Source organism: Physella acuta, unplaced genomic scaffold (assembly GCF_028476545.2).
Source record: "Physella acuta isolate Inbredline_101_S28 unplaced genomic scaffold, ASM2847654v3 ptg000822l, whole genome shotgun sequence".
In the NCBI taxonomy this organism is placed as follows: Eukaryota; Metazoa; Mollusca; class Gastropoda; family Physidae; genus Physella; species Physella acuta.
This window is the reverse complement of record NW_026732340.1, coordinates 48,713-64,430: the sequence shown is the minus strand read 5'-3', so window position 1 is coordinate 64,430 and position 15,718 is coordinate 48,713. Positions and strand designations below refer to the sequence as shown.

Here is a 15,718-nt window from a genome sequence, read left to right as displayed (position 1 = left end):
ATAACATATTACATATTATATTTCCAACGCATCTGAAATATTTTTAAATTCACCCAAATAGGTATCAATTTATTAACTAAAATAATTTAAATTTCAAAATTACGCTAAATTTTACACTTGTATATTTTTTTTTATTTTCAGGTTCAAAAGTATACAAAAAAAATCAACCTGGCTATTCTTTTTCAATAGAACGAAGATATTATTTTAAAAGTATTAGTATTAAGAACAACCAAGCCTTAGCTTTTAGAATGTCCATCTCTCAGAAAGTGAGTAACTGTCTAAATAAATTATGGGAAGAAAGTTGTGATTTTACAGTTCAAATCGGCGAAGTGTCCATCAAATGTCATAGCATTATCCTGGCGGCCTGTTCGCCGTTTTTTCTTGGATTGCTGAGATCTGGAATGAAAGAAGCCAACGAGGGACTTGTAGTTCTACAAAATGTATCAGCCTCCAACTTTCAGTTAATCTTGAAAACATTGTACACCGGTGAAGACGTGTTGAGTCTTGACAACTTCATCGAAATCTGGCACGCTGTAGATATGCTGCAGATTGAATTTCTTGTAGACTTATGTGAAACATTCGCTTCTCAAAACATAAAACTAGAAAATTTCAGTGAAATCTTCTCCACTGCCAATCTCTTTAATTCTAAATTAGTGCTGTCGTCGGTGAAAACATTCATGATTCAGAACTTTGAATCTATTTATACATCTAAACGTTTCTTAGAATTATCTTTTGATGAAATGTGTTTTATAGTTAGCAGTCATGCCCTTCATTTCAACAGCGAACATCCTGTACTAGAGTTGATTCTAAACTGGGCTGAATACAAAATTGCTGTTAGAGTTTCTAAAGCGGTAAACAACTGCAATGAAAACAATAAAAAATTAAAAACATTAGAACCAGTTAGTAGTTTAAGCTATGCCAGCTTGAAATATACACAGCTTAACAGTTTAGAAGACAAAACTACCATGTGTGCAGACACTATTGGCAATGACAACCAGCGTATAGTTGAATTCTTTTATGATTCCATTGAAAGGACAGAAGACGACATGTTTATTTGCGATTTAGATTCCACTTCTTCAGAAAATGTTAGCACAAATCTTAGCTCTGATAGAGTTGATGAACTCAACATCTTACTGAGTCAAGTAAGAACTTGTATTATATGCCCCGAGTTACTTATGAATGTTTTAGAACATCGTCTCATTAAACGTAATGATAAAGCATGTCAGATAATCGTCTCAGCTCTCTTAAGACAGATGTCTTTCCGTCACGGCCAGTGGCCAAAAGCTGGTGTATACAGACAATGTCAAGAGTACGGTAACTATGGTATTAGTTGCATGAACGGTTCTGGGAAATTCTTGTTGATCGATCCGCTTGATGAAAAAAGGTACACTCTAACGTCCTGTCCCCGGTTATGTCGCAACATCCAGCTAGTTGCTTTTGACAAGGAGCTCTACGCTACTGGAGGACAATTTGCATATCAGATTACAAGTGACATGTTTGTTTTCAGGGATAACACATGGACGCATGTAGCGGAGATCCAAGGAGCAAGTACATTACTAGCAAGCAATGGAGAATACATTTATGTTACAAGTGTTTTGGATAAGGTAATATATCGATTAAACCCAAAATGTAATCCTCCCAGTCTGATTAAATTTTCAACTGTACCAGTTTATAGTTGTGTAACCCATGTCATGAGCTACCAAATTTACCTCATCTTCTTCTGTGCTGACACAGACGTCCATATGTTAGACCTTCATGCCAAAAGCTGGACAAGACTGGACAACCTCGAGGGACCATCTAAAAACATCATCAGTTTTCGTAACGACGACAACCACTTTGTGCTACAAACAAATGGCAGCTTGTGGGTTTTGAGATCAACGGGTAAACACATCAGATTTGGTCTTGTAGCTGAACTTTGGAGTTTACACCACGATTTGTTTGGAGCACTCTTGTATGGTGAAAAACTGGTCATCTTTCACAAATGTCTAGAACAGGGTCCAGAAAAGAGAATTGTCTATAGAGTTGGCAATGCTTTTGATTCATTTAGTTTTTATGAGTTATCTTCTCCGTATTCAAAACTGATTCCTGTTGTTCTGCCTAAATATTGTCTTTCAGAATGTTTATAATACCGGGATGTCTAGCATGATATTTTGTAACGTTTTATACTTGCAACATAATCCAGTAATATTGTTAAACTAGTGCAAAAGATGATAACCCTTAAGTATTAAGAAATGATACAATTTTTACCTTATGTTCATTAGAAAACCATCACGATAAATGTAATATTACCATGTTTTACATTTTAAACAATTGTATACACCGTTTCAATAAAATAGATACATACACTGCACATGTTTAACGTACACGTGGTAACTATTAATATCAAAATAAAACAGAAATACTGATTACGAAATTTGATAGAAATGAAAAAATGGTTTTGAAGAGTAATTGACATTTTTGGTAAAGCTACATCACATTATACTTTTACTAACTACATCAATTTTTAATGCGATATTCTAGCTTCGACTTGAATAAAATCGTTTGCGGCATTAAAATTAAAGAAGATATTCCTCACAATTCTACATTTAAAATATTTTTGAATTTCTGTTCTTTTTACAAGATAGTATTTACTTGTTTTCTCATACAGTCTGTCTATATGTCGTCATAGATAGAAACGGTCGAACGAAATTTTGGGCACTTGTTACTAACAGATTCGTTTCAAAATTGGCACGTGGGTCAAGACATGTAGACAATGCAATCTTTCATTAAATTTAACTTAACTAAATGCCTAATTAATTTTTTTATGAAATAATTAAAATTTTGTCCAAATTATTAAGCATATCCAACTATTTCGCACTGTTATACGCGCATTATTATGTTCATTAGATTTTAGTCATGCAACTATATTTTATTAAAAAAAAAATTAAAGTACTGAAAAAAAAATCATAAAAAACATTTTAATAACAAGCTTTTATGTAATAATGCACTAAAAAGTAGAAAATAAATTGTACACTACTATTTAAATAACTATAAAGAAAAGCGTGGGTCTCTTCCTAAATAATAGTAAAGGTATGCAATAGATAATAAAGTGACCCACACTTTTCTTTATAGTTATTTAAATGATAATGTTTTATTATATATTAAAGAAAATCCTTTATTTTCTCCTGTTTAGTGCATTATTACATAAAAGCTTGTTACTAAAACGTTTTTAATGCACTTTTTTAGTTTTTAAAAATTTAACTTACAACCAGCCGTCCGCCAAGTTCTGCACTGGCTTTCGTTAGGGAAATCAAAAACAGCCGGACATAGTGCTTATCACAATATACACCCCATACACCAAGGTCACAGAACTGGATAAAATCTACTTCATCTGCCCTACGGACCAGGCTAACTCTCGAGGGTTTAGATGGTTTTTAGTCAAACACTTAGCTGTAGCTAGATTCTATATAGGTTACTACAGTAATATTTATGTAGAAAAGAGGTCTGTTCGTCACCAAATAATATTGACTTTTTTGACCAAGACGAATTTTAAATCAAATAGTGAAGAGTCATTTTAATTCTCTTGTTGCGCTCACGGAGCACTTGAATAGACAGGGAAAAAAACAAAAATTACATTATTCATTGCCAATGCAGCGGACCCAGACATATTGACTAGGCCGAAATAAAAGACTACAAAATGTACCAACACAAATAAATTATGTTAAAAAAATATGTGAATTTAACGTTGACAATATAAAAAATATAAGCCAATTGACACGATAGACAGTACAGTGAATGGCACAGTCTCTACGACAAGCAATTAGAGAAACGGCAAGAAAACCCATTATTTTACTTAATTAACTTCGGTTAAGTTTTAATGAAAACAATCTGTTTATAGCAAAAAATAATATTGATTTAAAAAATCGAAATATTAACAGTGCGAAAATCATTCCATAATCTACTAAACGAAATCGACAAAATTTTAAGCATTACATCGTCTCTATGATGACTTAAAAAGTCTTTTAAAGAAAACGTTAAAAAGTTATTTTCAGAAATTTTATTTATTTTACCATTAATATTGCTTTAGGATAACACATTTTGCGCACGATTATAATTAGATTAGCATGCATTAATTAGGTCGCACCAACCAAGCACTTCTAAAAAAAGACGCATCATGGTATTTAGTTTGTTTACTTCCGAACTTATCTGACAATATTGAAAATCTTCTGATCGGTGTACCTATCAACATTTAAAAAGGGTAATTAAATGAATATAAGTTTATAATAAATACGGTTAAACATTAGTGCCAGGATCATTTGTGTTTGACCTGGAGGTATATAAATTAACGTTGTCGTATGTACATCTAGTAGATCAACAGATTATGAGATCTACGAAAATATAAGAGTTAAGTCATGGAGGCAGTCGTAAATAGACTTGAATCGTGCATTAAATATTTTTAAAATCGCGTGCGGTGCTATTAGAATATATATAAACATATATATATATATATATATATATATATATATATATATATAATAACTATTTGTGAGGTTTTTGTTGAGTTTACTCAAGATTTGATACATTTGATGTTTTTATTATTTTTGGGTAAGTAAACACAATTTTTAAGCAGCCAAAAACAATTTGGTTGTTTTCATTTTGTTGCTAAAATATCAACAAACATTGCTGCAAAAGGTCATGTTGTTAAAAAACAAATGTTATTTTGTATACAAATTTTATCTGTAAAGTATTGAGAACAAATTACTACAGTCATATATTTAGAAGATCAATCACAGAGTTCCTGTAGAGCTAATCAATGCTATGAAAGTTAAACTTCAGGGTATAATCGAGGGTTGATGAAATTAAATGGAAATATAGCCTTAACTTCAAAACATTGAAACTTACTTTTATAACACTGATTCTAAAAATTTTAAATATCTGAATTATTTTTAAGCTTAGTTTTTTTTTTAGTTTTTTGATGGCAAAAATGGAACAAAAAACAACAATAAGGATGAACTTTTCTCGTCAAACACGACTATCCCCAATTGTTTAAACTTTAGATTTAATGATATTGTGAACTTTAACATTCATACGTTTGCGCTTTGGTTAGGTATTGAACTTGTACTGAATTGTCGGTGTGAGTGTTTGATGACATGTGTACTATTCTATCTTTTAATTTCCTACTAGCATCAGACGTAACTGAGAACTATGTAATCATAGTCTTATATATAACCCTAGCTACAACTCCGATTCTTACTTCACTAAATATTACCTGGGTCGACTAGAAGACAAAATGTTTCGTTATGGCTAATAAATAACAAAATAAACCCAGGTGCATATGTATTTTAAGAATGTGATTTAGATTTTAAGTAATCCCCATTGATCAACGAAATATTACAGCATGCTCAAAAAATATGTTGGATGTTGCAACATTTTAAAAAGTACTGTGTGATGTCCGAGCAACAAATTTCGTAAATGCCCATTAAGGAGTTAGGATCTCATAGCTATAAAACATAACCAGTAATAATTCACTATGGATCATTTATATTTATCAATTCATTTCGTAATCCGTATTGAATATTTGAAGTATTTACATTTTGCATTTTACATGTTTTATTTTTTTAAACATATATTTTATAGATTAAAAAATACCTTGTAATGCTAAATTAACATCTTTTTTTTAACTTTCAGATTAGAATATATGCTATAGAACCTTAATACTGTTTGTTACAAAGATGAAAACCCAACATTAAGAATGTCACTTTCTAATAAAGTATGCAAAAGTCTTGAAAAACTATGGATTGAGGAAAAACTTTGTAACTTTACAATACAAATCGATGACGTGTCTATCAAATGTCATAGCATTATTCTTGGAGCGTGCTCGCCATTTTTTCTCGGGCTGCTGCAGTCAGAAATGAAAGAAGCCAACGAGGGACATGTAGTTCTACAAAATGTATCAGTCTCCACCTTTCAGTTAATCCTGAAAACTTTGTACACCGGTGAAGACATGTTGAGTCTTGACAACTTCATAGAAATCTGGCACGCTGTACACATGCTTCAAATTGGCTTTCTTGTAGAGTTATGTGAATCATTCGCTGCTAAAAACATAAATATTGAAAACTTCAGAGAAATCTTCTTTAGTGCTAAGTTGTTCGACTCTATATCAGTGCAGTCGTCAGTCAAACGTTTCATGCTCCAAAATTTTACTACTATTTATGAAACCAAACTATACTTAGAGTTAGCATGCGATGAAATGTTTTGTTTACTTAGCAGTAACGAACTTCATTTTGACAGTGAATATCCTGTTCTAGAGATGGTCTTAAAATGGGCTGAATACAAACCTCATTTTAACAATTCTGAAGAGACATGGAACGCCCCGGGAAACAATAAAAAGATCAAGTCGTCAACTCCAGTTAATGTGAATTCGATACACTCGGACTCGAAATCCAACAGTTCGAAAAATGTTAGTACGGAAAGATTTGATGAACTTGATGTGTTACTGAGTCAAGTAAGAGTCTGTGTTATTCGCCCGTGTTTACTTATGAATGTTTTAGAACATCGTCTCATTAAACGTAACGATAAAGCACGTCAGATAATCGTCTCATCTCTCGTAAAACAGATGTCTTTTCGTCATGGACAATGGCCGACAGAGGGTATTTACAGACAGTTTCATGAGTATGGGAACTATGTTGTTTACTTTTCATACGCTTCTCGGAGGTTCGTAATAGTGGATCCTTGTGATGGGAAAAAATATACTCTGAAGGAATGTGTCTGGTTAAACAGAAACACTCAGATGATTGTTTTTGACACTGAGTTCTACGCCACTGGTATACAATTTTTTTTTCAGAATAAAAGTAACATGTTCGTTTACACTAAAAACTCATGGTCAGTTGTGTCGGCGATGCCGGCAGTAGACGTTTTACTAGCAAGCAACGAACAATTCATATACGTTACATGCTTTGTGGAAGGCGAAACACATGTATTTAGATTAAATCCCAAATGTAAAACTACTAATGTCGAAAAATTTACAACCCTTCCTGTAAATTCTGGTGTAACGCATGTTATGAGCTATCAAATTTATCTCGTCTACTTCTGTACTGAAACTGTCAATGGCATCAACGAAACAGCCGTCCATATGTTAGACCTTCAGGAGAAAAGCTGGACAAAACTGGACAACCTTAATGGACCAGCTAAAAACATCATCAGTTTTCGTAACGACGACAACCACTTTGTGCTGCAAACAAACGGCAACATGTGGGTTTTGAGAGTAACGAGTGAAAATATCAGATTCAATTATGTAGCAAAACTGTGGAGTTTAGACCACGATCTGTACGGAGCTGTCGTTTACGGTTATAAACTGCACATATTTTACTACAACCCTGAAAGAAATACAAGGGACAACTTTGTGTGTGCATTAGACATGTTTCATTCAATTTTGTACAGTGAAATGAGTCTGGCCTGCTCCACTTGTATTCCAGTTGTGCTACCAAAATCTTGTCTTTCATAATATTCAACTGGATTAGGATGATAACCCCGGATGATTAGTGGACTTTCGATATGTCAAAACCACTAAATATTTTATTTCATTTAGAAATGTGACTAAATACCTAATCATTTAAAAATATATTTTAAACTCTTTTTTTGTGCTTATATGATGAATCTTAAAGTACTACCGATTTGTAAAGCGTAAAGTCAATTATTCTAATTTTTATTTTAAATTTGGTCTTTAAAAGCATACATATTTTCTACTATTACTTAATATTATATACAAAATAAATGTAAGATATAGTGATAACCTATTAACTGTATTTTACTTTTTATATGCACATTTTATAAAATTTAAATTTCTTTATTTAAATTTAATATTCGTACTTTAAAATCATTTAAATAACTCGAGTAAAACCACTGATAAATATTAAATATATTTAAAATGTTCTTTCATCATCGCATGCATTATGTTAGTGGAACTAAGAGTATCTAACTCACGTTAGGTAAAGTTAAGACAACTGAGCAAAGTGCTGACCCCACCTTCTCCTCTTATGCCGAGGTAAAGAGACATGAACTCTACTTCATCTGCCTAATGGATCGCTAGGTCTAAAGAGGGTTGTTTACTTTTTTTTAATCACATGCATTTGTAAAATACCTTGTTAGTTGCTGTTTTTCTGTGTAAAGTATGTTGGCGTCTTGGCGATTATACTACAAGGTGTAGGACGTAAATTGACATAAAACGGTAAGGTAGATAGGAGTCGGTAAAGCTCATGGCTGCTAAACCGAAAAGTCTCGAGTTCGAACCCTCGGGCAGATAAGGCTCGATCCCTTCCAAGACTAAAAATTAAGAACGAAGAAGAAGAAGGTAAGGTAGATTATGTAGCTTGACGGACTGACATTTCTGACTGGATATGATAACAAACCAACTCAGATGAAACATTTGGAAAAATTCCTGCAATCTTACAGCAAGTCCAACCAAACTCAAGGACGTGCGTACACAGCTGATACTGATGAACAACTTTCATTGATCAACTGTAGATCTGTATCGCCATACGACTAACACATATAGTCCAGGGTTAAAGAACACAGCTAATACTGATGAACAACTTACATTGATTAACTGTAGATCTGTATCACCACAAGACAGAAAAGGTTCCACTTCCGTGTACAGGAAATCGCTGAAAGTTTAATACAGAACTACACATTTGATAAAATACTTTTATATGAAATTTCATCAACATAGCTACATAGCGTTAACGGTACTCAGTGTATCTTTTTCACACACACACACACATACACCAGTGGCGGAACTAGAAATCAAAGGTTCCCCCGCAAAGAAAAAACTAGGGCCCCCTATATATATATATATATATATATATATATATATATATATATATATATATATATATATATATATATATACAAAATCTATATCCTGAGTGAATAATTTAGTCTACTTCATTGCAATATATAACCATTCTGAGTGAACAAAACAGAAAAATTTAGTCTACACTCAATTTGAGTTAGGGATGTAACATAATTTTGCTGGTCAAAAATATATAAAGACGTTAGCTTGATTCGTGAATGGTTTCTCGCGTTATGTTTATTTTTTTCATTTTTGGGTTTTATAATATCAATTTTGAAAACATTGATTTTTATAGCCATACTATTGTATAGTACGTCTTATTTAAGTAACAATTCAGAGAATCAATTGCTTTTTAATATACATAGTACAAAACTATTTAAATGAGCTTCGTGGGCATCCCTATTTTAAAGAAGGGCAGTAAGGCTTGGAAGTAGTGTGAATGTTTACCTACCTTTCAAACTATAGCTCTTGTATATTTTAAAATATTTTTCTACGCAACAATCTCTGCTATAGTAGACCTGTTTTTTTTTTTTACAAAACCACTTTCAAGATGCATGAAAAACATAACTTTTGAAAAAAAAATTCATTGTTTTTTGGTCGGAACTGGGCCCCTAAACGTCCTGGCCCCCCCCCCCCGCATTGCGGGGTCTGGCGGTATGGTAGTTCCACCCCTGACATACACACACACACAAGAAAGAGAACGACAAATGGGCAAAATTTCAAAAATAAGTTTTTCCAATTCAGGGAGGTGTAAAACGTCAAGATTTTTAAAAATTTTGATTTCGATATTTTGCACGATTGCAATACCTCCTTTATAGTTTAATATATGAGAAAGCAAAACACGCTAAACAACCAACTACGCATTTCCTTTGTAATTCCCAAAGCTAAGTTAAGAACATCAAATGTATCGTGTGCTGAACTGAATGCTTGTGTGAACTTCCACAACAGAAGAGTTAGAAGCATTTTTCTTAAAACTCACTGTCTATTTTACCGATAGATTTTGAATATATCTCAATATTTTTTTTGCAGTCAAATTTCTAAACAATTTGACAGTCTTATATTTAACTGACTCTTGATGTGTTGGTAAATATTGGTTGGCATTGAATTAACTCATAAACATTAAGTTTTGTTAGACTTTAACTTTATTTAGGAAAGTGAAGTAAAGTTCACTTTCAAGCATGACTCATTGACTGTCTACGGGGCAAGTGAAGTAGAGTTCACTTGTTTCTGTAACCTCGGCAAATGAAGGGATAGTGTGGGCAGCGCTATGCCGAGCCGCCTTTACTTACCCTAACTTGAGTTAGGTACCCATCAGAGCTGGGCGGACTCAGGGACGGTTTACTGGCTTGAACCCGAGACGCTAGGTCACTCCGTTCCATTTACTTTACTTAGACTATTCTATAACTAAGTTTTAACTGACCGATTGTTTTAACAAACACACACCAGGCAAAACGTAAGCATTATACACATTCATACTGTTTTCCCCAGAAAGTTTTGCTGTTATGATGGGTTAGGGTTAGGTCTAGGGTAACGAACGGGGTCAAGGGTTGGGTATAGAGTTTAAGGTTGCGATGCTGGCATTTGTGCCCTAGGCAGTGGAGCCTGTAAGAAAACATTAATGACGGTTGTCACCTGGTGCGGCACTTCGTGGTGTCACCCCCCCTCCCCCCAAAAAAAAATCAAAGTACTTATATATATATATATATATATATATATATATATATATATATATATATATATATATATATATATATATATATATGTATATATATATATATATATGTGTGTGTGTGTGTGTGTGTATGAGTGTATAAGTGTGTAAGATTAAATCACTACAGACTTAATAGTAGCGACGTTTATCTATACTTTGTTAATAATACAGTTGGATGTAGCATTGTTTTCTCTATATTTAGCACGTTTAACTCATCGTGTCTCCCCCAACCTCGTGTAATAATTTGCGATTTGTACTTAAAAGACTATTGATCATTAATTGAACGGGAAAAAAAGCATTTTTTTTCTGTACATTTTGCAATTTTTTTTTCGATTCCTTATTTTTATGTTCAAGTTTAGGTTTATTGCTTAGGTATTAGTTTAGGTTCTGATTATTAATGAATTTTGATAAACATCGCTTTTTATTAGTGAACGATTATCCCTAATTTATAATCCATCTCTAGGCGGGACAGAACCTTTGACAAACATCTCTTTTGTCTTATTTATTTTATCTTCCGTGCAACTTCAGAAATAGAGAATTAAAACTAGCTTTGTACAAATAACTACATTCTTTATACAATAACTAAATTAAAACGATGGTTAAAAGAAAGCTTCCAAAAACAGAAAATATTTCATAAACTGTACAAACAACCGTTTTATTCGAATATTGTCAATGTTATAAGCAATTATTAAATATATGTAACCAGTGGCGTAGCCAGGAATTGGTCATGGGAGGGGTTCAAATATTGTTCCTTAAGTATCAAATCATATATATATGTATATATATATATATATATATATATATATATATATATATATATATATATATATATATATATATATATATATATATATATATATATATATGGGAGGGAGGGGTTATAACCCCCCTAACTACCCCTTGCCTACTCCACTATACGTAACTGGCACTCCCTCTTCCCCCCCCCCCCTTCTCTCTCTTTGTCTCGATCTGCCTTTATTTTTCTTCCATCTTTGTGAAATTTTGTCCCTGCTATGTTTATACACTTCAGCGATATCTCCATTTAAAATGCCGGACTGGGCAGAAATTAAAAGCCAGTTTTCGGCCTTAAACTACAAGAGTTTAATCGTTTACAAGAGATCTATAATAGTCACTCTGCTAGAACTGGGTAAGACTGGATTTGTGTTAAGTTTCTTGTTTCGTATTAAGTCATTTACAAATACACTTTCTCGCCCGTCCGGGTGTCTGTCTGTGTATTTTCATTTTGTCACTGATCATGCACAGTTGCAGTAAGAATAATGGTGTTTAAATGAGTATTAAATGATTGATCTTTTAGTTATGATTAGACATTGAATAAAAAACAAAGATGCTTAAGCCTTATCGTAATCATCAATAGAATCTAGGACTAACCGTGACATATTATATATACATATATATATATATATATATATATATATATATATATATATATATATATATATATATATATGCAAAACATTAGCGAGATGTACAGAGTCTTTGTATTCTAAAATATTATGAAACTTCGCTTCTTTTTTTTACACAAATTTACTATATATATCCCGAAGATAGCACCATTTTTTTTCCGTTACCCCAAGAGGTCGTTGTACGACCTCAGGAATTTTCAGAGGGTTCTGATCTGAGGAATGTTTTAAATATATATAAAAAGGTGTTTTGATGTGGGATTTTTTTTTCGATATATTGATTATGTAAGGTACTGGTAACTAGCGTTAGTTTTGACCCGCTTGTAGTAGCCAATGGGAATTTTCCCCGTGTTCTGTTCGCTTGAAGCGAACGCCTGCCTAATTTGATGCTCACCGCCATAGCCCTAATCATCATCTGACCACTTTGCTTTAAATATTAGATGTCTTTACTACATCAATTTACCAAGCCTTGTGCAAACCTTTCAGCAATCGTCATTCTACTCTCATGGGGTCTTGCTAGAGCGAAGAAAGGCACTATAACAGAAGAATCCGTTGCGATAAGTTTGAACCACAAAATTAGACCCATGTTCACGTACATGCCAAACACAGCAGCGCTAGCGGCGCTGGTCAATGTGAGATGGACTAGTAAGTATCCAACATTCCTTGTGTGGACTCTTCAGTCTCCAACATTCCTTATGTGGACTAGTAAGTATCCAACATTCCTTATGTGGACTAGTAAGTATCCAACATTCCTTATGTGGACTAGTATCCAACATTCCTTGTGTGGACTAGTAAGCATCCAACATTCCATATGTGGACTAGTAAGCATCCAACATTCCTTATGTGGACTAGTAAGTATCCAACATTTCTTATGTGGACTAGTAAGTATCCAACATTCCTTATGTGGACTAGTAAGTATCCAACATTCCTTGTGTGGACTAGTAAGTATCCAAGATTTCTTATGTTGACTAGTATCTAACATTCCTTGTGTGGACTAGTAAGCATCCAACATTTCTTATGTTGACTAGTATCCAACATTCCTTGTGTGGACTAGTAAGTATCCAACATTCCTTATGTGGACTAGTAAGTATCCAACATTCCTTGTGTGGACTAGTAAGTATCCAACATTCCTTGTGTGGACTAGTATCCAACATTCCTTATGTGGACTAGTAAGTATCCAACATTCCTTGTGTTGACTAGTATCCAACATTCCTTGTGTGGACTAGTAAGCATCCAACATTCCTTGTGTGGACTAGTAAGTATCCAACATTCCTTATGTGGACTAGTAAGCATCCAACATTCCTTATCCATTTGACAAGCTAGTATCATCTCTACCTGTAGTATTTTTTAAACCATTAAGTAACCATTTTAACAGTTCGTAAAATTCTATTAAGTCCACATTCACATTGTACTATCCATTACAGAGGTACAATCAATCTTCGTCTTTGTATTCATACGTTACAGGTTAGTTGAAAAAAAAGGATTCCACATTTGCATAGCAATCTCTTGGGTAGATGAAGTAGAGTTGATGTGTTTCTTGACCTCGGCATAATGCGATCAGCAATCTGCCCAGCCGCCTTATTTTTTTTCCTAACATGAGTTAGGTACTTATCAGGGCCGGGGCGGCTAAGGGACGTTCCACTGACTTGAACCCGGAATCGAACTCGAGACTTTCGGGTTAGCAGTCTACAGCAAGGCAACACCGTCCCATGGTTGGTGTAAAATAATCCTTCCTATTTTTTATTCACAAAATTTTAACTTGATAAATCACATTAGTTGACTGTGATTCTGGAAGTAATGTTGTACTAACTACACAAATGTTATTAAAATATTCAATTTTGGTTGAAAAATATGCTTTCTGGCAACAAACATTTGAAACCAGCTTTTCAAGTTTATTCAACACTGTTACAGCCGGAACAATAGGTAGAAGGTTTCATGAGCAAACAATGCGTGTATTAAAGAAAACAATTTTGTTTTTGTATTTAAAACAAAATAAGAATTAACTCTTATTGTTACCTGACTCTCCCGTGCAGTAGCGTAGCGAGGTGGGGGGGGGGGGGGGGGCGGGGGGGACATATGTCCCCGGGCGCCGAGCTTAGGGGGCGCTAAAATGGTTTGGAAAAATGAATTAAAAGGTTGAGGGGGGTGCAAATTGAAAGTTTGAGGGGGGGGGGGGTGTGCAAATCAAAATCTCGAAGGGGGGGGGTGCAAATCGAAAGTTTGAGGGGGGGGTGCAAATCGAAAGTTTGAGAGGCGGAGGGTGCAAATCAAAATCTCGACGGGGGTGTGCAAATCGAAAGTTTGAGGGGGGTGCAAATCAAAATCTCGAGTGGGGGGTGTGCAAATCGACAGTTTGATGGGGGGGGGGTGCAAATCAAAATCTCGAGGGGGGGTGCAAATCGAAAAGTTTGTCCCCGGGCGCCGGGAAGGGTCGCTACGCCTCTGCTCCCGTCATGTCAAGATGAGACGGGTTAGCACACCTTTACTTCATTTGCCGAGTAACAATTGCCCTTTTTTGAAGCGGTTCCTATAGGGCTGGTAAGTAGGTTAATAAACAGTTCTATGGCTCATGCAGGTTTTATTGAGCCGTAGAGCTGTTTATTGACATACTTACCAGCCCTATACCTTTACTAACCCTAAGGAAAGAGCTAAATTAAAAAGTTGTTGGGGGTGGTGGGGGGCGGGGTGAATTGGCAATCATTCAACTTTCTTTAAAAATCACAGATTTATTATCTAAAATGGAATGTTTTCATCTTATTTTTTTATGATAGCTAATGAAGATGGGCATAGCAAAAAAAATAGTTTGCATTTTCTAACCTGATTTTGCTTGATTACATTATAGGAAATTTTTATATGGTCTAATTTTTTGTTCTAAATTAATATTTCGTTTGCTACATTTTAGAAAAATTTGTTTTTTTTTTATTGACGATTTTCTCTAATATTTCCGCCAAAAGTTCCAAGAATACTCAGACCAGTGTCAAGCATACACCAACATCCCATGGTAATTTTCGAGGGAACTGAAAACGTCCAGCGTCTACCCCAGCACTTGAAGTTTCGTATTACAATAAACGGCGATGTTCCTACTGGAGAAATGACTGGCCTAAGTTACGGTAGGAGCTTAACATTTAATAATCAGCTCACGTCTTCAGTGGCGGAACTAGAAAAAAATTGCCACCCCGCAAAAAAAATTCCGGGCCCCATCCCTATATATATATATATATATATATATATATATATATATATATATATATATATATATATATATATATATATATTTGTAAGCCCTGCTAGGGGGGATACCTAAAATCTACCCTTCTAGGCTAAACTAACTAATCTGTCCGGTCAGTGCAACCGTGGTAGAACCCACAGTGGTTAAACCCTAACCTTAGTCTAAATAATAAGCTACTAAAATAAAACAAAAACTTTTACAGTTAATAAAATTTATTTATCAAGAATGACTAATATCAAATTTATTCAACAAAATATGGAACCAAAAGTTATAAAAAAAGAATAGATAAAAACTGACACAAAACAGAACCAAACGAAACAAACTTTTTACATCAAACAAAACACCCAATTTCGGACTACGTCCAGGACTATGACGAACACAAACACAAAATAAATACGGCTGGATGGTGCGAATTTGCTATTCTTTTCACTCGATGACCAGAGAGACTGCCTGCTCTCTTCACCGCTGCTTTCCACACACCAAAAGACAGAGTTGAACAAGCCGGAAACCGACTTCCACACACCTCA

At 34.2% G+C, this 15,718-nt stretch overlaps 2 protein-coding genes across 2 annotated transcripts; both read left to right on the top strand.

The window, feature by feature from the left end:
- Positions 1-299: 299 nt before the first annotated feature.
- LOC131951694 (uncharacterized) lies at positions 300-2,725 on the top strand. Its single transcript, XM_059314052.1, has one exon. The coding sequence runs from the start codon at positions 402-404 to the stop codon at positions 2,124-2,126; it is 1,725 nt and encodes a 574-aa protein (XP_059170035.1). The 5' UTR covers positions 300-401; the 3' UTR covers positions 2,127-2,725.
- A 3,006-nt stretch (positions 2,726-5,731) lies between these two features.
- Positions 5,732-7,483, top strand: LOC131951700 (kelch repeat and BTB domain-containing protein 8-like). The gene has a single exon (XM_059314059.1). The coding sequence runs from the start codon at positions 5,732-5,734 to the stop codon at positions 7,481-7,483; it is 1,752 nt and encodes a 583-aa protein (XP_059170042.1).
- Positions 7,484-15,718: the final 8,235 nt, after the last annotated feature.